The 27,594-nt window shown below is 42.8% G+C and overlaps 1 protein-coding gene and 1 pseudogene across 1 annotated transcript; both read right to left on the reverse strand.

Annotated features, from left to right (window-relative positions):
• Positions 1-294: 294 nt before the first annotated feature.
• LOC142021204 (leukocyte cell-derived chemotaxin-2-like) lies at positions 295-4,463 on the reverse strand. Its single transcript, XM_075009750.1, has 4 exons — positions 4,414-4,463; positions 3,644-3,740; positions 1,306-1,454; positions 295-680 (listed from the first exon to the last, which is right to left on the reverse strand). The coding sequence occupies exons 1-4, from the start codon at positions 4,457-4,459 to the stop codon at positions 514-516; spliced, it is 459 nt and encodes a 152-aa protein (XP_074865851.1). The 5' UTR covers positions 4,460-4,463; the 3' UTR covers positions 295-513.
• A 2,365-nt stretch (positions 4,464-6,828) lies between these two features.
• Positions 6,829-23,258, reverse strand: LOC142021382 (leukocyte cell-derived chemotaxin-2-like; annotated as a pseudogene).
• Between the last annotated feature and the right edge of the window lie 4,336 nt (positions 23,259-27,594).

Below are 27,594 nucleotides of genomic sequence, written 5' to 3' on the forward strand. Positions count from 1 at the left end.
ACCTTTCTGTTCCCATTCTGCATAAACAGGTCTCTTAGACTCTGCTATTCTTTCTGCCTTTCAGCTAGAATGAATAGGTTGTCTTGCTTCTTGTATAACCTGAACTCATGGGTGGGGGACAGAGAGAGAGCGAGAGCACGTGCACGCACTTTTTTCCTAAGTGTTCACACCAAGATGCATGCAATGAAGAACTCTGAATTTACATACAATATTAATAAAAGATACAATATTAATGATATTGCTTTCAAAAAAGGCTGCAGCTGGACGGTTCAGTATTTCTGGCATGGTTTATTGCTGAGAATGAGATTACAGTGTCATAGGCATGTAAGCACTGGCATGCTAAACTGATTGTGAGATATTTGGAGACTGTGGCTGTTGTGTGTTTCTATTTAGCTGTATGTGTAAAATATCTTCATTTTCTGGGAACTACAGTTTTTAATCTGGCCAGTCTGAGGCAGAGCAGATGAAGCTTGCTTTTGTTTGCCCAGATAAATTTTTAATTGGGATTTCCTTTTATAAATTGTGAGTGGGATTTGAGCGGTCACAGTTCTGGATGTGAACATGAGATGTGATACCAGGATACACTCTTCTCATTGGCAGCATTACTCCTATTTTTTGTCCCTTGCTGATCCAGCCTCTGTATTTAACTGGCCTGATGTAGAACATTTGGATGCAGAAGCCTAGAGGTTAGAGGAGGTAGGGAAAAAAAGATTTAGGGAGGATAAAAGACACACAAAATATCATCATCCGACCTCCTTGACTGATTGTACTATGGCAATTGTCACATTCTCTTGCAGTGTTGTGTTATCATTGCTGTTAGGGCTGGCAGTCTAGTGCAGTCCAGCCAATAATATTTATGACGTTGGGATTACCGGGGCTTTTTGAGGGAGGAGAGAAGGGTGAAGCTTTCTTTCTTATATGCCCAAACCACAGTAAATTTCAAATACACTCTTAGTATTCACTTCTGACAATTTTCCCTCTTGTTTTTGTCACTTTATATCCTCCCATTGTCAAGAGTTTATATAGAGCTGCAGGGAAAAGGAGTGTTTTGCTGGGCTAGTTGATAGAGAACTCTCTCTTATGTTTTTAAGAATGAAATGAATGAGTTGTACTTGGATTTGAATACAGGGCCAAACATTTCTGAGAGAAAAAATGAACCCCAACCTATTCAATATACTTGTGTTTTGCTTAAATTTGTTTAGATTGTGCTTCTTCCACAGCTCTCCAGTTAAGAATGAAGGTGAATGTATTTAGTGACTAATATTTGAAGTTTATCAAAGGTGTATCTATGGTTGCTTCAGTTACCTGATCCCCGAAGTTGGAGACCGTTATTGATGGCATTATTCCTTCTGTAGGGGTTAACTCGTCTGTCAATATTACCACTGAAAGGAGCATATACTGTTGACCCATCATTGCATATTACATCCACCCCTCGGTGCTTTCGTCCACGAGCTCTGAAAATGTGCAAGTAATGAGACAGTGCTGATTACACATTCATTAGACTTAAAAGTCTGATACTAAATACACCACCTAGTTTATTAAAGCAAAACACACACTATGGCTACCATTGTAAACTTAGTTGTGTTTCAGAGTTGTATTTTGCAGAGGTGGTAAGAAGGTTTGATGTTTCAGTCCACTTGTAGTAATGGTGATTCTCTCGCCATTGTTCATCAGAGTTGGTCAAAATTCATTTAATTTTTCAATAAAAAAAATTCTTTTATAACATATTTTTTGCTTCTAAAACATTTTAAATGTTCTTGGAATGTCCTAGGACAGTGTTTCCCAATTTTATTTGGCCACAGAACCCTTTTAATATTTTGTGGAACCCCTAATAACAATCTTATATATGGAGCTGAAAAAGTAGACCCAACTTCCCCCACCCCCAGGCTTAACTCCTCTCAACCCTAACCCCCAACTCCCCAGGATTAACCCACCTCAGCTCCAAATTGGCCCATGGCACTAACCCATCCACCCAAAGAGGCCCCCAGTCTAACCCCACCTGCACAAACTCTGCCCAAGTTAGCTCCTCCTGTTACCTTGCCCAACGTGGCGGATTAAGCTACCTTAGCCATCACTGCTCTTCCAACTCTCATCCCGAAGGCCAAATTTCATTGGCTACCATATGGTGACACAAGAAGCCAGTCACAGCCAATCAAAGATGAGGATGACCTAGGAACCGCAGGACCTGTCTGGCTCCCCTTCCAGTGGTGGCAGGGCAGAGAGCCACAGAGGAGTCAGCGGTGGCTGCATCATGACTCCTTAAAGAGCTGCATGTGGTTCCATAGCCACAGGTTGCCAACCCATGATCATAATCATGTTACAATAGAGCTTTCTCACAGAATCCTTATTTTCACTTCACAGAACCCCAGGGTTCTGCGGAACACCGTTTGGAAAACACTGGTCTCGGGTTTTGAGCAAAGAAAAAATATTCCCCTCCCCACATAAAAAGAAAAAAAACCTCACAAACCAAAAGGGAAATTTTCAACAAGTCTGTGAGAGAAAAGGCCTCTTTAAACTAAAAGTTGATACTTTTGATAAAAATGTTTTAACACATTCTACTTTTGATCTCTCTCATGGTGCTGCAGGCTGTCAATTCACTTACACATCTCAAAAGAGCAATGCACCTTCCACTGGTGTAAAGTGACTTTATGGCTGTTATGCTGACCTATGAATCAGGCACCCCCAGCCCTCCCCTCCCCCACCTCAATGCCAGCAACTCCCCAGAGCCGCCGCTGCCACCGCACACTTCTCCCACTGAGTAGTGGGGCGTGTGTGCAGAGTGGCTGATGGCACTCGCAGTGCACTGCTCTGAGGAGGAGCCACATTTAATGGCTCAAAGAGCTGCCTGCGGCTCAAGAGCTGTGGGTTGGCCACCCTTGGTCAAGAGTTACAAAGTAAATAGCATCAGAGCCAACTGCATGTGAAATCCTGTGGTGTTCTGACTCAAGATTCTACTGGGCAAATATTCTGTCCCCCTCACAAACATTGTTAGAAGTGCCACCGAGGTGCTTAAAGATCTTTCTCGGTACCCTCAGCAATGAAGGACCAAGGACTGTCATGGAGACAGTCTCGCTCCCATTCTCAGTATGAGTCTATCAGATGAAGAATTAATGCACATTGGAAGGATGTTGTGATGGTTTTGGTTCAGCGATGTTGCTCAGCAGAGGCATCATTCCGACACACTTCAGAAGCCCTGCGTGCTGTAACTGCCCGATGGCTAAAATCAGCATTTTTTTGTTTTGAGTGAACATTCAAGTACCTAAAGGGTTGTTACAAGGAGAAGGGAGAAAAATTATTCTCCTTAACCTCTGATGATGGGACAAGAAGTATAAATTGCAGCAAGGGATATTTAGGTTGGACATTAGGAAAAACTTCCAACTGTCAGCGTGGTTAAGCATCGGAATAAATTGCTTAGGGAGATTGTGGAATCTCCATCATTGGAGATATTTAATACTAGGTTAGGTAAACATCTGTCAGGGATGGTCTAGATGGTGCTTGGTCCTGCTTTGAGTTCAAGGGACTGGACTCAATGACCTCTCAAGGTTCTTCCCAGTACTAATATTCTATGATTCTGTGATTTCATTATTAACAACAATGAACAAACTAAACCATTCCACACAAAAAGCGAGTCTCTGCATTCTACCTGCGAGCTCCATAATGTCCACAGCCATGACGGTCACAGCCCCTTACTCTGTTGCTTGGATTGCCAGCACATATTGTTCCCCAGGGTCCTGCAGCAACTGAAGAAAATATTGGTGATACAAAAGTGAAACAAATGCCTTAAACACGACAGAAATGTGTTTATACAAAATGTTTGCTGTGCAACTGATGGAGTTAATGAAAATGGATGCTAGAATTTCATTACTAAGGATGTCACTTTCTAATGCATGTTGCTTGCGTGCCTCCCACAAACTAATGAACCTGTTTCTTTGCTTTATGTAAGCAGAATGGTGGGTGTAAAGGGAAATCAGAATTAGGGCAGATCTCTCAAAATCTTGAAGGCTCAAGGTTAAAAATGCTCAATATGACTTATTCCAATGCACTATTACAAAGGTACAACACATGGCAAATTCTTTTAGAAACCAATTAAAATTAGTAATTTGGTTGTCTGTATGTATTCCAATTTTCAAACCTATTAGGAGTAATTTAAAACAATCTTATCCTTGCAATTCTCATGGCCCTTTTTTTAGCCACATAGTGAGTTATACTAGTCATGCCAAATGGTGAATAAAATAGATGCTTTTTTATATGGTCAGTTAATAATTCTTTCAAACCATTGTATGTTACATTCATACTTTAAAAACTAAATACATGCAGATGGATTTTGATGCAAGAGTATATAGCTGATATTCAGCCTTCTGCTAAAGAAAAAAAAAACCTCTGAGAATATAGGAACTAGTAAGTTTAACCTACCAATGGAAACCAAGGCGACAAAAATGATCAGCTTGAGCGGGAACATGTTGTGGCCGTTTCACCACTGTTGTCTCGCCGAGTTGAAGTTCTAATATACGGTGACTCTTTCCTATTTATGTGTTCTGAAAAGGCCATGTCCGTCTGATTAGCAAAGCGGAGTTGAGTAATGGAAGGCAGTATGCCAAGTTAGGCAACACTGATTTTAAGAAAACACACAACCATTAATTTGTGCAGTTGTGAAAGGCATATTTAATTAGCTCCTTGCTACATGAAAACAGTTGAAACTAGACCAATAACCTGAGAAATTTTGCAGCTCTTGAGCAGCTACAGTTGTGACATATCTTCCCTGCTACATTAAATGTGATCTAGAGAGGCAGCAAAAGGGAAGTTTACCAAGAGTGCATTGACTAGGCCCAGTGGATCCACAAGAAGTAGGGTGGTTGAACCCAGCCCAGTGATGTGTCTTGGATCTCTTATGCCCATCCAGTATGTCTCTCCGACTTTGCTTTTCCTATACACAGCTTGGACTTCCTTTGATGGGCTCTCAATTGTATCTGAGAGAATGTAACATGCTAACCTGTATGCTGGTTGGTTAGTATAAACTTGCTGTTTAAAAGTCAATAGATGTTATTCTGCTTTCTGAGGGAAAATGTCATTATCCCAGCCCACAAAATATTCATCCTTTCCAATGTTGAAGTGGCACTGGTATATAAAAGTGTGGAGAAGCTTAGTGGTGGCTGAACGATTATAATATAATATAGCCCCTTTTCGTCTCGAGAGACTGTGGTTAGCAGCGACGGTGAGGGTCTTTGGGCAGTGTTTGAGTCTGCAGCTCCTCTCATGGCATATCTGTCCAATTCTGGATTTGCACGGCCAGCTACAGTAACCGCATGTCAGTCTACTTCCAAATTCTTTAGTCGGAGAGCTTTTCCTTCTAAGTTATTTTGCATGGCTTGCACGTACGCTATCAAAGGATGATGTGTCTTGTGATAGCAGTTGTCACCACGTATTTCAATCTGATGGTATAGATTCCCAGGATTTTGGATTGATGTTGAATTTTTTCATGGTGTTGTTGCATGTATCCTTGAATCTTATATCAGGTAACTATCTTTCACATTTCCCAATGCAGAAAAGGGATCACCTCTATGTGGTGTTTCTCAGAGTTCTGTTGTTCTTTATTCCATGGCAGCAGCCGTCATCAGCTAGTGGTTTTGTAAAATAGTCCTAAAAAATGTTATTTCACTAGGTCCATCACTTTATGGTTAAACTGCAAATTCTTTGATAATTTTTCACTTACGTTCTTGTTACTAGGCCAACGAAAGGGATTGTTCTTGAACTTTACGTAGTTAAGAAAGGAACATGTTTTTTCATCTTTTTAGAGCCAATTCTAATGAGCAGCTAAAGGAAAATTAAAAACCTTCAATGGCTTCAAGTTTTATACTAAGCAAGAAATCAGAAACATGTTGCATGAAACTAATGGCAAAGTAGTTTCACTAAGTGCAGTAGCTTGGTTTCATTGACAGCATATGATCTGTGCTGTTTCACTTTAGAGACTACCAAAGAGGACAAAGGACTAGTTGATTATTTGGTCTGTGCGCAGTCATTTAGCTAAGGTATGGCATCTTCCCTCCCATGATGCAATTCTCCTAGACCACTCAACTGTGTGCTTCATTGTCTCCGTTCTGCTGCAGCTTCACAAAGGGCTGTTATGATGGCCCCAGTGACACTGGATGGCTGCACAGTCCACAGCCTGTTCATCAGGGACTGTTGGTGATGAAGCAGGTCAAAACCTGGTGCGCAGATTGTGGGGTCAGGGACAAGGGGCTGATTGAGTATTACAACAGATATTCTTTGCTCTCACCAGGATGTTTCTGACCTAACATTCTGGCCTGACGGATGAGACCATAATGAGCAAGATGATGGCAAACGTGCAGCTGGTGTTTTAAAATGTACAACAGCAGGATTGCGTTGGACTTTCTTCAGTAACTTGCTAGTGGCAATCTCTCATATGAGGAGGAGCAATATTGCTCAGAACTGGAAGCCATGGGAGTGGAGTCAGGCATAGGGTGCTGGAGATGATACACATGGAAGCATGTGACTGCATATCTGTGAGTTTGGTGTGTGACAATTGACTGCATATTGGTGTGCAGTACTCCGCCACCAAATGAGGTTGAAAAAGGTGACGTTCACCAGATTGGGGCAGGAGCACCTCAGGACAAGCCTGCTAGTTTGCAAAGACTGTTGCGCGTCCTAACTTTAGCTGCTTTCTTCTTTGCGTGCACATGGTAGCTCAGTGTGTGGGCTAACGTCAGACTTAGATAGACTGGTTCTTCTTTGTTGTCTCATCTGACCACTAAATACTCAGTTCTCAAGTTGCACTGGCGTGTTGAAGATGGAACAAACTAGAGACTGTTTTTATGATGCATGGCTGGAGGCACTAAGTCCTACTAATTTTACCATGTCCTGGTTTAAGATGCCATCAAACTCAGGAAATGTCCGGGCCTGGGCACTGCAAGAGATTACATATGAGTATATGAACTTTCATGACTCTGTTGTTGGCAGGTCATTGATGTAAAGGTTGAACAGAGCTGGAGAAAGAATAGAGCCCTGGGGAAACCCATTGCTTTGTTATTTCCAAACACCAGTCTTCTCCTCACAGGGGCTCTGAATTACCCATCAGAGAGGAACAATTCAACAATGCCTGTGACTCAAGGTAGCAGGACCCGTGATATCTTCATGAGCAGGCCAGAGTGTCATCCCTTGTTCTATGCTGCTGTTAAATTGATGAGAACAGCACTAGTTTTCAAGTTTCTGTAGAAGCTATGTTCAACAAATGTGGTCAGAGCATATAATTGGTCACATGTGCTATGGCCTCATCAAAAGCCAGCTTGGGCAGGGCTCAAAATTCTCTTCATGTCAGGTTGTATGCTCTGAAGGACCAAGTGCTTGAAGGCACTGGCGCATACTGACAGTAATGTTATTGATTGATATGTGACTTGGGTACTGTCCAGGCTTTGGGGGGCTTATGACTTCTTTGGTAGCTTGTCTACACTGTTGAAAAATTGGTACACAAAAGCTGAGGTTGAGGCCCAAAGTTTTTCAGGAATTCTGGAGGTATATAGTCATATTCCACAGATGTTCCTCACTTGATGCTACCAATTGTCTGTTCTGGCTCTGTTACAGTTAATGGTTCTGGGTAGCTGTAGTTTGTGTACACATTTAAACACACACCATTCATTCCTTACTTGTCTTCGCACCTGTTTATCATTAGGTGCTCTTGCCTCTTGAAGTAGGTGTCTGGCAACTTGTCAGGGTGTCACTGAGGGTCAGCTTAGTGCATGTGGTGGAATGAAGGCAAAGACTCTGCTTGGCATGAATAAAAGATGTAGAAGAGCAACATGTAGGGTGTATATAATGCACACTTACTGATGCAGTTTTACTAGTCATAGGTTGCACATGCTTCTGCTGCAGATTGCGTGGTGCGATTGTGATGGTGCTGTGATAATCAGTGCATTAAAGTGTAAGTAGGGAGGCCGTTTGCTATTTCTTCCCAACATTGAAGTTTTTTGTGATCCTTCTTGAGTATATGAATTGTCTGTGGATCGCCGTCAATTTACAACGCCTGAGAATCTGTTCCATGGGTTGCTTTTTTTCATAGTGATTAACAAGATCAGGTAACAGTAACATTTAGAACTTTCCACATTCACATCATTGAAGTTAGATTTGATGATTCACTTACAAGCCTTAATATCCAAGGTAATTTAACAAGTTTTATCTTCTCCAGAGGGTTAGATGTTTTGCAATGTGTTGACTTTCCCCTCCTCACTTTAATATAAGTCAAACCTATTTAGTATAATGAGGAAATTGATTCTGAACGTCACTTATTTTCTGCTGTGAGTTCAATGCCTTCCTAATCTATTTTAAGATTTTAGAGTTGATTCTTATTCCTAAGGATGCTGTGACGGCTGCTGCTCTCTTTATACTTTATTTATGAGGAGCCAGATTATCTTTGCGATTACATCAGGTTTCTGCACCCATCCCTGCCTTCTCCAGGCAGAGATCGCATAGTGCACCATTCAGTTCTGCTCCTGAAAATGTATTTTTTTTTTTTAAAAAAAAAAGGCTCAGTATCTAATAATGTATATGATTTGGAGGCGAAACAACAAAGATTGGAAAGAAATCCAAAACCTCAACAAAAATAAAAACAAAGGAGATGGAATTGAACTCTGGCCAGCGGAGTTGTAATGCTCATCTAATAAATTATTTTGCTAGTCTTTAAAGTGCTACTTGACTGCTTTTTGTTTTGATAGTATATAGGCTAGCACGGCTCCTTCTCTGTTGCTGTATTGTAGTTTTCGCTAAGAACCAGCAGGTAGCACTAGCAGATCAGTTTTTCCAGACTCTGGATTTGGTAACAATTACTTTGATGCTATAATAAGTTGTGGGGCTGCCAAGTACTTGACTTTATTGTAGGCTGCTTGTTCTCAGGAAAGTTTAATGAGAAGGTCAGGTCCTATTCTGATGCTAATATTGATTGAAGTGGCTCCATTTGGAGGTTGTTTAGTTGCTTGGGATTACACGTGGCGGACTGAGATGCATTTGCTGTAGCTGAGAAGCAGGGGAGAGGTTGAAACTGACCTTTTGTGCCCTCCCCCCACCCCAGTCAGGGACTACTTCAGCCTTCCAGAAACACTTGGAGGGATAGAAAGCAGGAAAGGGTGGCATGGAGCTGGCTGTGCCCCCCAGGCATTCCCATACAAATGTGTGTCCTAGGTGTTAAGACAGTTTCTGTAACTTATGCTTTCAGAGCTGTGAAAAGACTCAAGGAATCTAGACCGGCAGTTGAACTGCATTATCTCTATACTAGATGCCGTCCATGTAGGTCGGAAGACAGTCCCTGTCACTGAGCGGTTGCATTGTTAGAGACCACAGAACAAATTTATGGTAGGAAAGGGAACGCTGAAAATCTGCACACCTGAATGCTTGTGTTACACACGCGTCTTGTAGCTGAATGTGAACGTGGCTGTGATACTTGTGCCTATTTTTTGACCATGTGTAAATGTCTGACCCTAGCAGGAACTAATTCTCTATATCCTGAATCTAAGACGCACAAAAATCCAAGTTGGTGAGGCTCTAGCACTGAACTTGTTCAACTGTGAAGAAGATTTCTTAGCCCCAGACCACAGCTGAAGTTTGCAAGCATAAAAATCAGTCTGTAGTCTTACATCATCATCAATTTATATTTGCAGGCCAGACTCTGCCTTGACTTGCAGAGGTACAACCCTTGATCACCAGGCTATGCTGCCAGTTGCTTTTTATATTTTGTATGTATTATATACGCCTTTCTGTTGGTATATAAATAGGCTGTAATTCAGTTCCATCACTAGGCACACTACGGCTCATGAGGAAAAACCATGGGGGAAAATAATCACTGATATAAGTGGCAGGTCCCTGTGGCCTGGGGGAGGTGTGTGCAGAGCTGTCCTATCCATAGGACAGCTCAGGGCAGCCACCCCAGGCCCCAAACATCCTATGGATAGTCTGGTCCCCCTACAGGGCCTTGGGTGGGAGCTGTGGGGGGGAGCGGAGCGCTGCAGCCGCCTCTGCTCTGTTGCCATCTGTCAGGCCGGCCGAGTCGCTCCACTTTCCACCATCGCCGTCTCTGCATCGCTTCTCTCTCTCCCACTACTGCAGTGAGTGCCGGGCCTGATGCCTGTTGCTGCCCCACACCTACCCCCTAGTTATCCCCAAGGCTGCATCCCTCGGGGCAGGGGGCTTGAAAGAAGGGACACAATGGGTGAGGGGCTGGTGAAGCGGAGGTGGGGGAGGAGCAGGGGCTGGGCTTGGAGGACGGAACTATGGACATGCCCCTTAGGCTCGGGGGACTCACATGTTGGCAGATATGAACTGGCTGGTTCTGGGACCTGCTCTGGCCAGAGAGAGCCCATGAGGTTGAGATCCTGATCTAGCTAACTTGAATGTCTGCATGTCCCACAGGCACACCTTTTCATTGCATGGTAGACTTACCCCGTGAGCACCCAAAAGGGCGGGGGAGGGGACAGGCTGGCACTGGCAGCCACAGGAGAGGAAGTTAGAGAAACGGCAGCAGTTTTGCTTGGACAGCCGACAGAAGCTGGGGTCTCTGGCTGGCTGTTCTCTGCCATTCTCCAGCATGGCCAGGTAGTGGGAGGAGAGGGGAGGCAGCGCCTGGGTCTTAATATCTCCCTGAGTAACGGTGTGGGATGGAGAGCTCTTACCTGCACCCTTCATTCTGGATCAACGAGTTCCTTGTGGGAGAGGGATGGCCCCAGCTCCTTTTCCTGTTTATTGAGCATCTATACAAAGTGCTTCTAAAACATCCGTTTGTCACTAATGAGACTCACTTCCATATGTTGTTTAGCCCTGTCTTGAAGACAAAGGCTTCTAGGATACCAAGGATGTCAGACAGATCCAGCTCTAATGGAAGCTGTATTGGGGTGAAGAATGTGGGGGATGCACCCATGTTCCAGAACTGGATAAGCAAGAGCTCTTGGGTGATTATCTGCACTGAGCTTCAGATGTCTGTTATCTTTCACTCCTTCCTCAAGTAAGATCAATCCTTACAGCCTTGGTGCTGGGTTGGAGAAAAGGCTCTTAAATATTTCCATGCTTGTTTTTGTTCAAAGTTTTGCATAATTTGCGTACTTGGTGGTAGTATGAGCCACTATCTGATCTGTCTTCTCACAGGAGAACATTCTCAAAAATCTGTGTGTTTTGTCCTGTGGGTCCCATTCAGAGCAATTAGGGGTAGGTGAAATAAAATGCATTGTTTTAAAGCACTGGGGAGAACCACTAGAACGCAAAGCATATAAATCCTATCTGACTGGTATGGGATGTAAATGATTTTCATGAGCTATTCTATAATTTTCAGCTACAAAGAAAAGTCATATTGTTGTTATCCTTTCTGTCTCCTATGGACAAACTGTTTTCTTAGGCTACGTCTACGCTACAACAGGCTTTTGAAAGAAGATCTTCTGGAAGAGATCTTCCAGAAAAATCTACTTTCAAAAGAGCATGTCCACACATACAAAAGTGGATTGAAAGAGTAATCTACTCTTTTGAAAAGAAAGTTACCACACAGCTCCTGGTCTTTCAAAAGAACAGGCCCGAGACTGGAAAATCTGGTGCCCTGAGGGCTGCTCTTTGAAAGAGTGGTCCATGCAGCATCCACACATTTTCATACAAAAACATCTTTCAAAAGAAGGCACTCTTCCTGAAACGGGAGTGGAACCGTGCTTTCGAAGGGAGCACCACATTCTATTGATTTTAATTTTCAAAACACTTTTTGTGTGCGGATGCTCCACTGGATATATTGAAAGAGTCCCTTCTTTTGAAAAATAGTTCAAAAGAGCTTGCTAGTGTAGATGCAGCCTTAGACTCTACTGCCACCTCTTGCTTTTAAACTGAATGACAAGGTTGTCGTCTTTCTCTTTATAATTTAGATCTGTTTGGAAATGCAAAGAGAGAGAGAGAGAGAGTACTTTTCATTTTCAAAAGGCCACACTGAGGTTCCTAGTTGGTATGTTGGGCAGAGGTACAACATTTAAACAAGTATTGACACCAAAAGAGGTTGTAGTTGGACAGGTTGGTATTTCTGGCCTAGTTTATTGCTGATCTTGAGATTACAGTGTCAGGACTGGGACACCAGCAGGGAGACATTTGGGTACTGTGGTTGACACCGGCATTTCTGTGTTGCTTTATGTGTAAAACTTGCTTGGCTCTCATCAGAGGATATGACCTGTGATTTTGTGCATTTCCACATATAAACTGAGTGGGATTGGAGCGGTCACAATTCTGGACGTGAACAAGAGATGTTATGCTAGGATATATTCTTTGCATTGGCAGCATAACTCCAATTTTTTGTCCCTTTTTGATCCAACCTCTGTATTTAACTGGTCTGATAAAGAACAGTTGTATGCAAAAACCTTGAGGCAAGAGAAAGAAAATAAAGATTAAGAGAAAAAAGAAACATCAAACTTGGATCTGAAGAATGTAAGCAGGGCCGTACTGTGTCAGACAAAATATCCATCTACACAGTATCTTGTCTTCTGGTCAGGGCTGTCCTGGGGGGTGTGGACGCAGAGTCCCAGTACCCCAGATGTGGAGCATTAAGCAACCCTCACATACCACAGGTCCTGCCTTTTCCCCACTCTGCCCCCACCCAGACCCCCTTAGTTTGCTCCCTGACCAACTGGGTGTGGGTCACCTGGGACAGGGCATGGCAGCAAGCAGTAGCAGGGGGTCGCCTCCCCCTCAGCCTTTACGGACACCACAAGGCTGCTGTGGAGAAGTGGGGCTCTGCGGGTGGGGAGGCAGCAGCAGAATGGAGCAGGCTGCTGCTGGTGCCACGTGGTGATTGCGAGAGGGTCAGGGGGAGGTAACTCCTTGCTGCTGCTGTTGCCACCACATGGCCCCCCCATTCCCTGCCCCAGGTAACCCCCCCATCCATAGTACGGCTGGGATGGCCACTGCAGGGCCCCTAATAGCATTGGGTGTGAGGCAGCTGCCCCACCTTGTCCCATGGATGAGATGTCTACGCTTCAGGTGCCCCAGGAGAATGAACAGAACAGGCAACCATCAAGTGACCCACTCCCTGTCAGTCACTCCCAGCTACTGACAAAGACTAGGGATGTCATCATCTGATCTCCTTGTCTTTTTGTACTATCACCATTTTTGGCTGCCATTGGTGCTAGCAGATCTAGGAGCACTGGTGCAGTCCAGCCAACTGTGAGGGGCGGGGACAGGGCCGACAAACCTGGAGGGCCCTGGACAAGGTGAGGGGGGCTGGCTCCGTGCTTCTGGAGGGGTCTGGGCTTCAGAAGGAATGGCTGAGTCTGGGGTTAGGCTCCCCCACCACCAGCCCTTCAGTAGCAGCAGTGATGGCCGGGAGCCCCAAGCCCTTTTGTGTCGCTGGGCCTCAGGACAATTGTTCCCTTTGTCTGCCCCATCTCTGTCAGTGGGCCTGCAGCCAACAGGTCTCATTTGTGAAACTGGGGTTTCTGGGGCATTTTTTTGGGAGGGGGAATGGGGCTAAAAAGCTGAAGATTTTTTTTTTTTTTTAGACTCGGAGGACAGCATATTTCAAGCTCTCTTGTAATACTTTCCCTCTCCCCTCCTTTCTGCTCTTCGTTTTGCTCAATTTAGATCCTCATTTCTTCCCTGATTGAGACCTGGTGGGGAAAAGGAGTGTCTTCCTGATCCTGTGGATGCAGAACTTGGCCTGTCACGTTTTTATGAGTGAATAAGTTGTAAATTGTAGTAAGTTGTAATTGGAGTGCAAATACAGGGACAGATCACTCTCAGTGAAACGTAGGCCTCGGTCCACTCAATACAGTTATGTTTCCTTGACTTCCATGTGTGTTGTGTATCTTCCATAGCTCTCCAGTTGGTTAAGAACGGAAGATAAACATATTGAACTACTTTTATTAATTATTTCAAGTTTACCAAAGATGTTTATATTGTTGCTCAGTTACCTGATCCACGAAGTTGGATGCCATTATTAATGACACTGTTCTTTCCAGGGCCAAAGGGTTTGACTCGTCTCTAAACCATGCAATTGAAAGAAGCATGCACTGTTGATCCATCTCTGCATTCAATGTCCACCCCTTTGTGCTTTATATGTTGATCTCTGAAAATATGTCAGTGAGGAGATAATGCTCATTTGCATATTTATTACCCTTAGTGGCTACACCAGACAGATTATTTAAAATAATATAGGGGTTCCGGCTACAATTGTTAGCTTAGCTGCGTTTCAGATTTTGATTTCTACAATGAAAGGCTGAGTTTTCAGTCTTCTTTATAAGATTACAGGACTCTCTCAAATATTAATCTGAGCTGGTCAAAAACGGATTTCAATTTCTTTGAACTTTTTTGGGAAAGTTAAAATCTTACTTTATAAAATCTTTTCACGGTTCTTGGAACATACCACAGTTTCAAACCAACCAACAAACAAAAATACTGCTTCACCTGCAACAAACACCTCAGAAGTTAAAATGGTTTCCTTTATAGAAAATTAAAATTAAAAAATTTATATGTTGAAGGGTTTGATTTTTTTTCAGTGAAAACTCAGTAAATTTCCTTGAAAAGGGGAATTTTCCCAAGACAACGTGGGAAGTAAAAGCCATTTTTTGATTAAAATATAATTAAATTTGATGGAAGTGTTTTGACCAGCTCCACTGTTAATACCTGTTGTTAGTTTGATGGTGCTTCAGACTCTCCATTCAAATGTGAGACTCAGGTGACACTTGACCTTCCAATGATGGAAATCAGCCTTAGTCCAGTGACTTCATTACAGCTATGCTGATTTACACCAACTGAGCATCTACCCTGTGAGCTTGGCACTGGGATCGTACAAGTGTTTTAAAGTGAGACCGTTTCAGTGTTATTTCTTAACTAGTCACAGCGAGGTAGCCATGTTAGTCTGTGTCTTCACAAAACAATCACAGAATCATAGAATGCTAGGACTGGAAGGGACCTTGAGAGGTCATCGAGTCCAGCCCCCTACCCTCATGGCAGGACCAAGTACTGTCTAGACCATCCCTGATAGACATTTATCTAACCTGTTCTTAACTATCTCCAGAAATGGAGATTCCACAACCTCCCTTGGCAATTTATTCCATTGTTTGACCACCCTGACAGTTAGGAACTTTTTCCTAATGTCCAACCTAAACCTCCCATGCTGCCGTTTAAACCCACTGCTTCTTGTTCTATCCTCAGAGGCCAAGAACAAGTTTTCTCCCCCCTCCTTAGGACAACCTTTTAAGATACCTGAAAACTGCTATCACGTCCCCGCCTTCATCTTCTTTTTTCCAAACTAAGCAAGCCCAATTCTTTCAGCCTTTCTTCATAGGTCATGTTTTCTAGACCTTTGGTTGTTCTTGTTGCTCTTTTCTGGACCCTTTCCAATTTCTCTACATCTTTCTTGAAATGCAGAGCCCAGAACTGGACACAATACTCCAACTGAGGCCTAAACAGTACAGAGTAGAGCGAAAGAATGACTTCTCGTGTCTTGTTCACCACACACCTGTTGATGCATCCCAAAATCATGTTTGCCTCTTTTGCAACAGCATCACACTGTTGACTCGTATTTAACTCGTGGTCCACTATAATCCCTAGATCCCTTTCTGTCATACTCCTTCCTAGACAGTTGCTTCCCATTCTGTATGTGTGAAACTGATTGTTCCTTCTTAAGTGGAGCAGTTTGCCTTTTGTCTTTATTAAACTTCATCCTGTTTACTTCAGACCATTTCTCCAATTTGTCCAGATCATTTTGAATTATGACCCCATCCTCCAAAGCAGTTGCAACCCCTCCTAGCTTGGTATCATCTGCAAACTTAATAAGCGTACTTTCTATGCCAATATCTAAATCGTTGATAAAGATATTGAACAGACCTGATCCCAATACAGACCCCGCTGTGGAGCCCCGCTTGTTATACCGTTCAAGCAGGATTGAGAACCATTAATAACTACTCTCTGAGTATGGTTATCTGGCCAGTTTTGCACCCACTTTATAGTAGCTCCATCTAAGTTGTATTTGCCTAGTGTATTGAAAAGAATATCATGCAAGACCATATCAAATACCTTACTACAGTCTAGGTATACCACATCCACCACTTCTCCCTTATCCACAAGGCTCACTATTACATCAAAGAAAGCTATCAGATTGATTTGACACGATTTGTTCTTTGCAAATCCATGCTGGCTGTTCCCTATCAGTTTACCACCTTCCAAGTGTTTGCAGATGATTTCCTTAATTACTTGTTCCATTATCTTTCCTGGCACAGAAGTTAAACTGACTGGTCTGTAGTTTCCTGCATTGTTCTTATTCCCCTTTTTATAGATGGACACTATATTTGCCTTTTCCCAGTCTTCTGGAATCTTTCCTGTCTCCCATGAATTTCCAAAGATGACCGCTAATGGCTCATCTCAGATCCATAAAGGAGAGGTGTTAGAACCCACTGCACTGTAGGGCTTCAATTTGGTGGAGAGATGGGCATTGCATTGGCTAAAAACTTTTATTCAAAGTCAGCCAAGGGCCTGACTGGCTTTAGTAATTTTCTTATCAAAGGAGCCATCACTTGAGATGGGACCACCCATATACTTGAACTGATCCACATTTTTCAACTGTGTGCATTGGATGACGAGGGTTGGCACTGAGACATTGGAAAGGGGTGTTGGCTGGAACAAGGCCTTTTTTGTCCCAAGCCTGATGGTGTGGCCAAAGAGCTGGTATGCTTCAGAAAAATCAACGATGACCTGAAGGTTGTCTTGCCTATGAACCATCAAAGTGCAGTCATTTGCAAAAAGTGTCTCAATGAGAAACCTCTACGGTGTCTTGGTCTTAGAACGGAGTCTTTAAAAGACCCAAGAGACAACTGTCGAGACAGTAGCGGATGTGTGTAACCCAGTTCAAGCCCCCTGTATGGCTGAGAACACAAGTAAAGTCAAGTTGAACAGCACTGGAGCAAGTATACATCCTTGCTTCACTCCATTCAAGATATCAAATGCATCAGAAAAGTCACCACTGGCGAGCACTTGCACTATTATGTGGTCATGGAAAAGGCAGATGATTTGTATGAATCATCTTAGACATCCCAGTTTATGTAGAAAAGCCCACAGACCCTCCCTTCCCCCTCGTTGACTGTGTCAATGTTTTGGTCAAATTGATGAAAACTGCATACAGATCCAGCAGACAGGTGCAAAGGCATGAAAAAATAATGTTTCTTCATGTTTTGTTTTCATTGCTTAAACCTGTAGAAACTCGCAATGAACTAAATGTTCATGTCTTATGCTTTGTGCCTTCTACTAGTTAGCCTCCTGACTCTTTATATGAGCTTATTCCCCTTCATACAGAATCAAGTTGTTGATTATTGGAACTTGATGTAACAATGTAACTACAAAAGACTGCACTGCTATGCAGATGAAATCAAGTCACCTACTCTTACACTCGATCCAGAATTAGGAAACTAAAATCAGTGTTACAATTAATTTCAAATTTATAACTTTCACTCTTCAGAAACACTAAGCACTAGTAAACATTCACACTCAGTAATCATCTTACTTGAATGTAGTCTTTCAGCCCTTTAATGCCAGTGTTTGCTGGAACTAATCAATAGAGGCAGTCATCAATACATACAGAACTTTGGACTTTTTGCTATGATCAAGTGATAGTTTGTTTCTTTTAAAAAAACTAGAATCTCAGTCTTAACAGTTATTTGTAAACATGATAATTACTCAGCAGGTTTGAATTCAGATATCGTGGCTAGGTAACTGAGCAGCATGAGAATATCCCACTCGTGCATAGAAAAATCTTCAGTGGGTTTACTCTGAAAGTCACTTGCTCCTTCCTGACCAATTTGTTCTGCCACATCCAGTACTAAAGTACTGAAACTCTTCCAATGAACTATATGCCATGTTTAGAGCTTAGCCAATGGCAGCTACTTATTTGGGTGTAGCCGGAAAAAAGAACAACAGTAATAATAGTTTACTGACGTAATTTTATATTGTACTTTGACCTGTGAGAGAGGATTTTGAGGAGATTATTGGCTACACACTTTTTACTGTATTTCCACCTTGATTAAGTGTGATGTTTTCTGGCTTCAGATCTCCATAGATGATTCCTTTTTGATGTTAAGTGCCCCAAAGCCACTGAGATCTCTGCCAAGTAAAAGCAGCACTCTTGCAGCACTTTAAAGGGTAACAAAATCATTTATTAGGGGATGAGCTTTCATGGGACAGACCCACTTCTTCAGATCTGGAAACAGAGATCTAAAGAAGTGGGTCTGCCCCATGAAAGCTCTTCCCCTAGTAAGTTATTTTGTTAGTCTTTAAAGTGCTACATGATTTCTTAACTGTTCTTCTCTGCCCGTGTCCAGAGCCACAAAGAAAAATTAGCCTTGGAATGCTTCATGTGAAATCATCTTGTGGCCTGAGTGTAGCCAGACATGAACCCCCCATTTGGCCTTTTCTTCTTCTCCCCTCCCACTGGGAGAGACAGAGAGAGAGACAGAGGGAGACAGGCAGCCTTTGATGCCCTGGGAACGCAGGTGTGCTGTCTCATCCACACTCTCTACCATACACAGAAACCAGACACTGAATGGGCTAGCTAATGGCCGCCCTTCTGGCTGATATTGGTAATTGACACGCCTGATCGCTGCCCCAGGAAGAACGGGGAACCTCCGCCCATCACCTCCAAGGTGCCCAATTGTCCACAATTCACAGGTGTGAATTGAGCCTTGCACCTTCCTTGGGAAACCTGGGGTTCAAACACATTCCTCCCCGATTGGCCACTTGAGACCAGGAAGAAGCCTACGTGACCAAAGGGGTATAAAGAGGGGTTTGGCAGCCCACCCCCTTTGAGCTCCAATCACCTACACCTGCTGGCCAGGTCCGGTATTGACTCCCGAGACTGGGGACGCCTGGTTCGTATCTACTTCTTCCCGAGGGATTGAGAGAGAGATTCTGGGTCACACTGGATCTATGAGGCGGGGTAAGAATTACACCTGTATTGCACTTCTTTCCTATAGGAATTGAGGGAAAGACTCTGGTTCCACCAGGTCTAAGAGGCAGGGGTGAAAATCACACCTGCAACGTGCCTTTCTTGTGTACACATTAGTTGTATTAGTTTAAGCTAGCTAGTTTGTCTAGAACTTTTCTTAAGTTAAATTGTGTTGTTTCCCCTTTAAAAACCGCAGGTACTAACTGTTTTTGGCTATAAACTGCCAACACCATTAGCCTGTCAATCAAACCGAGGGAAGCCCTTATCTTATCTTTAAAACCGTTTACCCTTTAGATCTATTAGAAAACTGTGATAGGCCACTATCTTTTACATAGAACTGTAGAAAATCATTATCTTGTCTATCAAACCACAGGGGGTCCTTACCTTAATTGGCAAGCTGCAGTCAGCAACTACCTTCTGTAAACATTAGTAACCACAAGAAAAATCATTATCCTGTCACTCAAATTTGGTGGCCATCTTGGTTTCATTCATTAAATTGAGCGGTCAGTTTAAAACCCCTTTTTACACGTGGCAGCCGCTTCTGTTGTAAAATCACTGCCAGCGGTTTCCTATTAACTGCTGCTAAAGTTATAAATAAAAATTCATAATTGTTGTACTTTAATCATTTGTCTTAGTTAAATTGTTTCTATCTTTGTATAAATAAAGTAGTAATTGTTAAAGCCTCTAATAAGTGTAATTTTCTTCTTGCTGCTGTACCCGAACTAAACGCAAACCAAAGAACCCAGCCTGCCCTGGCTGCTTAGCGTAGCTGCTGGTGTGGCATCACCCCCTTTGCCCCACCGGACCTTTAGCTGGCACCTGGGCATCGGCTCACACTGAGTGCAATTCTTACTGGGTAAATGGCCTGACCTCATCACCAAAATCCTTAGAAAAAACACTAAAATACGATCTCTAAAGACCTTATTTGGCAGCCTCAGTAACAAGGGGCAAAATACAGAATGGTCATGGAGGTGGCTCTCTCCTTGTCTCAATGTGATTGTCACATGAGGGATTAATGCACATTGAAAGGCTTGCTGCATTGGTTACTGTTTCGTAACATACTTTGCAGTGGTATCCTTCTGTCAATGGTAAAAGAGTCAGTATCCAACCTTGGAGCATTATAATGTCCACAGCCAAGTCCATCACAGCCTCTTATTCTGTTGCTAGGATTCTCATCACATATCTGTCCCCATTTTTCTGCAGCCTCTTAAAAAGAAATGCAATATAAAAAATGAAGCAAATATTATAACATGTCACAGTTCAGAATGTTACACCTATAAGCTTTGCCTTGCAACTAATGGCATTAATGAGGGAGGATGCTAGGATTTCATTAGTAACCTGTGTTATATGATGTCACTTTCTACTACTACATGTGGCTTGTGTGAGTCCCACAAGCTAATGGCTCTGCATTTCTTTGCTTTAATAGAAGCAGTATGATGTTTTTTCTATTAATTAATGCACTGTTCAGAAGCCAAGATTTTTTTATATAGGTGTAGCTGATCCTACAAAAAAGTTTCTTTCTCAAGCACAATGCTAAAAGTACTCCCACGCTTCACTTGAATCATTCTTTGGAACAGGATACTTTTTTTTTCCCTGTATTTTTAAAGGACCTGGTGCAATAAGGTCCCGCCTATACCTAGGGCACCTACGTACGACTGCAGTACAGCTAGCTTATAACAACGCAGGTTAAGAATCATGCACTTTCCTCACCTTCGGTGCAAATTTATGGTTGATAGTCAAGGATTTGGGGCACGATTTCACTTGGAAGTAGAAGATTTCACATATGGGGTCACATAGGAGGTGATGGATGTTGGCTTTCCATCAGGCTGGTCTATTCATTGGAAAGCTTAGCTCATTGTGGGAGTCACAAAACAAAAGAATACACCTTTGTGGTCATAAGTTGGAAAGTAACCTGAGGGCTCATAAGAACACACTCAATAATCGTTTTGCTTTTCCAGCTTTCCAAACTCCAGCTTTCAAGGCAATAGAGTTACAGAGCTGGGGATATGCAGCTTGCAAGAGTTCTGTTATTTCTGTGACAGAACATCTCCAAACTGGTATTTCCATACAGATTTCATTTCATGTCTTCTAAACCTTATTCCAGGACTTTCATGGATTCTAGAACGTGTACCATGCCAGGCTAAAAAGGAACAGTAAATTACTTGCATGTATTGAGCTAAAGTGAGGCTGTTGCCTCTTTGTCTTGTTTTTGTTTGCAGACAAAGGTAACATTACCAAGGAGTGGTGACAATCTGGGGAAAAAATAATCTCCATTCAGCCAAAAACAAACAAGCAAGCAAATCCTATCTCTCTTTTTTGACCCCCCCTCCAAGGGTCAGGCACTGCACTTAGATACTCCTTTATATAAGAATTTAAGAATGGCCGTATTGCATCAGACCCAAAGTCCATCTTGCCCAGTATCCTGTCTTCTGACAGTGGCCAATGTCAGTGCCTCAGAGAGAACAATCCTCAAGTGACCCAACCCCTGGTTGCTCATTCCCAGCCCCTGGCCAACAGAGGCTAGAGACACCAACCCTGCCCATTCCAGCTAATAGCCACAGGTGGACCTATCCTTCATGAAGTTTTTGAACTCAGCAATAGCCTTGGCCTTCACAATGTCCTTTGGTAAACAGTTCCACAAGTTGAGTGCGCAATGTGTGAAGAAATTCTTCATTGATTTGTTTGTTTGAAACCTGCTGCTTATGAATTTCATTTGGTGACCTGCCCTGAGGTCCCCCCTCATTTATTAGATATGTGCTCTCTTGTTCTCTCTCATTTTCTCAGGTTATGCTTTTCATCAGCCCAAAGCAGAACTCAACCAAAAGCTCCTTTGCAGATTCCCATGTTCCTTTTGTCCTGGGTGGAAGTTTTATATCTAACAAGGTTCCACCCAGCTCATAACACTTTATTTTAGATATCCTCCATGTATTTTATGGGCTTTTTGAGGAATAATATATTTTTGATGTGTGTGTACGTACCAGAATCTGTCCCTTCCCAATTAAGTAGAGAAACAAACCTATAGAAATATTTTTCTGCCAAGTAGGGGGATGCCTCCTTGGCATGTTATTAATATTTGCAATACAAGAAAATGGTTAAAATAGCTGATATCTAATGTACCACAATATATTAATCACATATGCCCTATCTTGGAGTTCAACTAGTAATCATAGCTAATGTATGGGAAAGAATAACACATTTTTATTTACACACAGGACAGAAGAATTCTATGGTTTCACACTTTAACAGTATTTTAAAATCCTCTGTGATTATTTATGAAATTCAGTTGAACTTGTAGGAGCACTTTTATTTGCTGGTTGAGTTATTGCACATAGAGATACTGTAGATATAGTTGTTGTTGGAGAGCACAAGTTGAACTTCTCTAGGCCAGCACCTTCAGGACCTGACCGATGCTGAATGAGAGAATTTGCTGAACTACAGGAGCTCAATATTGCCTAAGAGCTTACCAACACTTCCACTGCTTAATGGGCTCTTAGCAAGGGTGACCATCCATCCCCTATTAGGCAGGATGGTCCCATATTTGGGATGTCAAAAAGGCGTCGATACTTATTTTTTAAAAGGGGCTAATTGTCCTGTATTTAGGCCCTGGCCCCACTGATCTTTGCTGCCAGCAGCTGCACAGGTGCAGCTGCTGGTGGGAGTCACTTCTCCGAACCTTGGTGAAGCAGTGGGAGCATGGGCGGCTGCTGGGTCCCTGCTGCTTTCTCAGGACTTACCAGGAGCACGTGGGGCTGCTGCTTCCCCAGGCTCCTGGGGAGGACCGGCAGCTGCTGCTTCCATGAAGCTCTGGGAGAGCGCCAGAAGCTGTTACTTCCTTCCTGGATCCCTGAGACTTATTGGAGCCAGGAGGAGCCATCTTTCCCCCCATATCTCTCTGTCCTGTATTTGGGACAGGGAGATATGGTCGCCCTACTCTTAGAAAACATTTAGGGGTAAATTACAGCTGAGTAACAGCCCTGAACACTGAAACCCAGGACTGGTGGCTGTGAACAAATTAGCTGCACCCTAGGTAAATGGTCATCCGGATAACTAAGATCATGCTGAATTATGGATGTTGCTGGACGGGAGAGAATGCTGCATTAGAGAGGTTCAACCCGTATTTATACAAAATTGTGATGTGATTTTGAAAAGCACAAATGGCAGTTAAGCCAAGATCTGGCTGTTTCCTTAAGATGTTTTTCCAATTGAAATGTCAGTTGAAATCAACCACTTTACAAAATGATTTTGACTTACCAGATGAAATCAAGGCAGCAACAATGATTGCCCTGGCTACGAGCATCTCTGTCTTCATCACCTGAGTTGTGATTTCAAGTGAAGCATCTAAAATACTTTGCTTTCTACTTATGCATTTCAAAAGAGGTTGTGTCTGTTTCCAGCCAATCAGACATTGTCAGAGAAATTTAAGAGGAATCAGTTATCCTGCTCGAAAACTTAATCTGTAAAGACACATACCAACCACAACAGGGCCTTCTCTGAAGGATTGTCCCATCAGGGCCAATAATAAACAGTGTGTTGATGCCAAACCTGCAGCAAAAGCAATTATGTAGCTTTGGAAAATGTAATGTAGTGTACTTGTCTGGGATGTGTTCAAAAGTAAAAACAGGTGAATTCAAAGACAGATTGCCGACACCTTTCAACAGCAGATGGCTGAGGAATGCAGAGAATTACTGATTTCAGAAAGATAATTGGGTGGAACGTGGGAAGAGATTTCAAAGTAATCTGTAAAGTTAGTTAGGCATGCATACAAACACACCCTGTACTTGTTGGAAGGATTTCAGCTAATTGTACCCTTCTGTACTTCTGAAGGTGGATACCGACAGATCCACCTTACTTTGGAAAAGTTGTGGACAAACAGAACTTTAGAAAGTTCCAAGAAATGTTCTTTTATGTCTCCCCAGAGAATGAGACACCTCCTACTCAATTATGTATGTCTGTTTCATTATACATCCTACGTATGCTGCACCTGCAGAGTTAACATTAGGAAAAGTCATAGAGCTACAGTCTGGAGCATGGCTGAATGTAAGAGCAAGGAATCCTATGATGTGATTAAACCAGATTGCCGGATGAATAAAGTAATCTGAAATTATTTGGGGGAAGGGAACAAATGTGACCTATTGGTGATAGCTGGGGACTGAGAGTTAAATTTATATTCTTGACTCTTCCTCTGTCGGATCTATGTGTTGAGAGTCACCAGTTCCCAGACTACTTAGCTGTAAAAAATGATAGGCAGCTTACCAATGTTCCATTATTGCTAGGAGAGAAATGCACAGCTCCAAATTCCTACTTTGATACAGCTCTCAGCGAAAGCCTCCTGAAGCTTCTTCTTGTTCCAAATGAGGTTCTTGGCCAGGCCGAAAACAAAGTAAATTACTTGATTGTCCTGAATTAAAATGAACCTATTGCCTCCTTCACTTACTTACGTACATTGATAAAGGAAAATTGACCACAGGCTGGTGGGAATTTGACAGGCATCTAAGCAGCAAAGAGCTATTTCAAAGGGAAGAAGTGTAAATTTATAAGCAGCTGTTAACATAAATACCATTCTTTCCATCATCTTGTCTGTTTTTCAGTTCTCTCTTTGAGGTGGAAAATCCAGAATACGTAATTCAGAAGACAGTGCAATGACACTTGGGAGCAGTTATGTTGTAACAGGTACATTCCCAAGTGTACTGCGTTTAGCATATGATTTTTCATCCAGTGCAAGGAGAATCTAATAGTTAGAGAGCAAGGCATTGTGGAACTTGAAATATAGGTGCACTTTAGTTAGAGGAAGCCCAAGCCTCAGAAGAAAATTCTTGAGTGCTGCAAAATATCTTCTATGGACCAGGTTTCCCCCAGCCCCATTTTTGACAAGGAGGCTGCATCTGGGTGTGGTAGATTTTTTCCCTAATATTTCCCATGGTCACTTCAACTAGTGGCAGGAAGAACAGAAGACAGAGTGTAGATTTGACTCTGGTGTTACCACCATCCTGTCATGTGACACTAGCCCAATGTAAATGTAGACCACAGGGTGGTTAAAATGCAAACAGCTGCTCTTAAATTGTCTGAACTAGCATCCCTTCCTGAGTTTTCCACTCACTTATCTGCCTCAGTGAAATCAACTCTAGGAAGTCCAAAGAAGCAAAAGTCTAGTGCAGACAAGACCAGAGACTCTTGGGCTGATTCTTATTTCATTCTGTTTAAAATCAGTGAAATTACACTGATGTATGTGAGATCTGAATTGGGCGGGGACTCTTTGAACCAGGAATATTTAGTTGTTCAGTATGATGTTCAATGTGTTACAAAGACAGTACAATGTATATTCTTCCACAGGTAATGTAGAGCTAATAACTTGAGTGATTTATGTACTTTAGCTGTCAGACATCATAAGACCAATTTAAAACCAGCTTAATTCTGATATTCTCAGTGTTGCTTTAGATCAGGGATAATCATTTTTTTTTTTCAAGTTCCAAATTTCTTGGTGAAGCTATAGCCAAGGTCCAGAGGCCAGAGCAAATAATACAAGAATAACAGTAATGATGTAATTAAGGCCAGGTCTACACTGGTCACAGAAGATCGAATGCTTCGGGCCAATCTTCCTGGGCGCTGTTTTGAGCATGCGTGAAACGGTGCATTCTGGGGTCAACGTTGACCCCGGAACTCCTTGCAAGACACGGGGATTAAGAAATGTCGATGGGAGAAGTCTTCCCAGGGGCATTCTGCAGTGAGAACCGGGACCAAAGCTGCTAGCTGCCAAATTGATTTTAGGTACACAACTGGTGTACATAAAACTGCATAGCAGCTGTTGACATTCTCAGTAAGTGTAGACATAGCTTAAGTGTATACAAAGATTTTTATGAGCTGCTCAAAAAGTATCTGATGGTTTGGATTTTGCTGTTGATTGGCTTATTGACTTGTCCTGCTTTACACTATGTGAATAACCAGAAGTCCTGAGGCACCTTAGAGACTAAGAAGTATATTAGGTCATGAACTTTCATGGGTTAAACTCACTTTGTCAGATTGCAAAAGAGTGGAAGAGCAGAATTCTTCCTGGGGTTTTTAGACTTCCCTAGGCTCTAAATGTCAAGGTACCATAGGACTTAAAATACGCTTCTTTCTAGCTAGAGGAAGAATTTTCTTTCATTGGAAACACAAGCCCCAGAACAAGCCCTGGAGTACTTCATTAAATCTTCTGTGGCTTTCATTGCACCAGCCCCAGGCTTCACAAAGAGGCTGCATCTGTACAAGATTTTGCTTTGTATTCCCCAAAGTTATTTCTGCTAGTGCTAAAAACAGCAGGTGGGAGAGCGTTGTGCAGCCGCTGGTACTTTTTCTATTCTGTTACCTATTTCAGGGGTGAACCAGCTTTTTATATCGGGCCCTATTTTTTGCCTCTCCAGTTATCAGGGCCCCTCCCCAACAGCCTGTCTAATGGAATCCAAACCGACAGAAATTTTGGTTGTTCATATGGGGGGGGGGGGTAAACCTCAGCTTTCGGCACATGTCAGAAAATAAGTCAGTAGATGTAAAAACTTCATTAATCGGTCCAGAAATTTGAATACACAGACATAAACACAGTAACAGATTTCAACATTTTGAATGAGATGGATGACCCTGAGACCCAGCAGCTGACTGTACTACTCCCCCTGCTTACAAAATTTCACCCCCCCAAAGGGGCTCGCCCCCACACTTTGCACACCCCTGATCTAATTTACCCAGAATGGACCCAGACAACAAATGGTTAAAGTAGCATAGCTACTATTGTCTGGCTTTCAGCCTTCCCCATGTCTACCAGGGACTAAGCTATCCCAGTCAGGGATGCCAACAGAATTGCTGAGCCCCTGTATAAGATCGGGGTGCCTGGCTCTGGACAGCCGTCCCCCCCACAAGATGGGTGGGGTCTTGGGGGAAAAAAGAGGGTCTAGAGCACCAGCCTCCCATAGCCAGCCTTTCAGAGCTGCCTGGCCAGCAATAGTAGGGGTCCTGTGACAATTTAAAACGCCCTGGGCTCCAGCTGCTGCTGTGAAACCCATGTCCTTTTAAATTATTGGGATTGGGAAAGCTGCCCCTTGAGTCCTTCTCTGATGGTAGCTCTGGCCCCTGTAGAATCAATTGTTAGGAAGTCTTAAGAAAAAGCCTGGTGCAGACACGGCAGAGGCTCTGGCCCTGATTCTGACCCTATGCTTCTTGTAATACACGAAACTGTTCTGGTGTCAGGGAGGTCAGCATTGGAGCCTATCTTTCCCAGCATTGAAGATTACATGTACTGTAGCAATTGCATTACAAGGGCACAGAAAATGGCAAGTTTCTTCAGAAACTGAGCAAAGCTAGTGACTTGTTGGTTGTACATAATTTTTAAGACCTATCCAGAATAATTTAAAACTGCCTTTACAATTCTCGTGGCATTTTCCGAACTGCTTAGTGAGTTATAGTTGTCCCAGTCAAGTATCGGAGGGGTAGCCATGTTAGTCTGGATCTGTAACAGCAACGAAGGGTCCTGTGGCACCTTATAGACTAACAGAAAAGTTTTGAGCATGAGCTTTCGTGAGCACAGACTCACTTCATCACATGCACTTCATCAGTTGTCACAGTGACAGTTAATACAGTAGGTGCCCATGGATCTTTTATACATTTAGGGTTCTTTAAAA

Source organism: Carettochelys insculpta, chromosome 15 (genome assembly GCF_033958435.1).
Source record: "Carettochelys insculpta isolate YL-2023 chromosome 15, ASM3395843v1, whole genome shotgun sequence".
Lineage (NCBI taxonomy): Eukaryota > Metazoa > Chordata > Testudines > Carettochelyidae > Carettochelys > Carettochelys insculpta.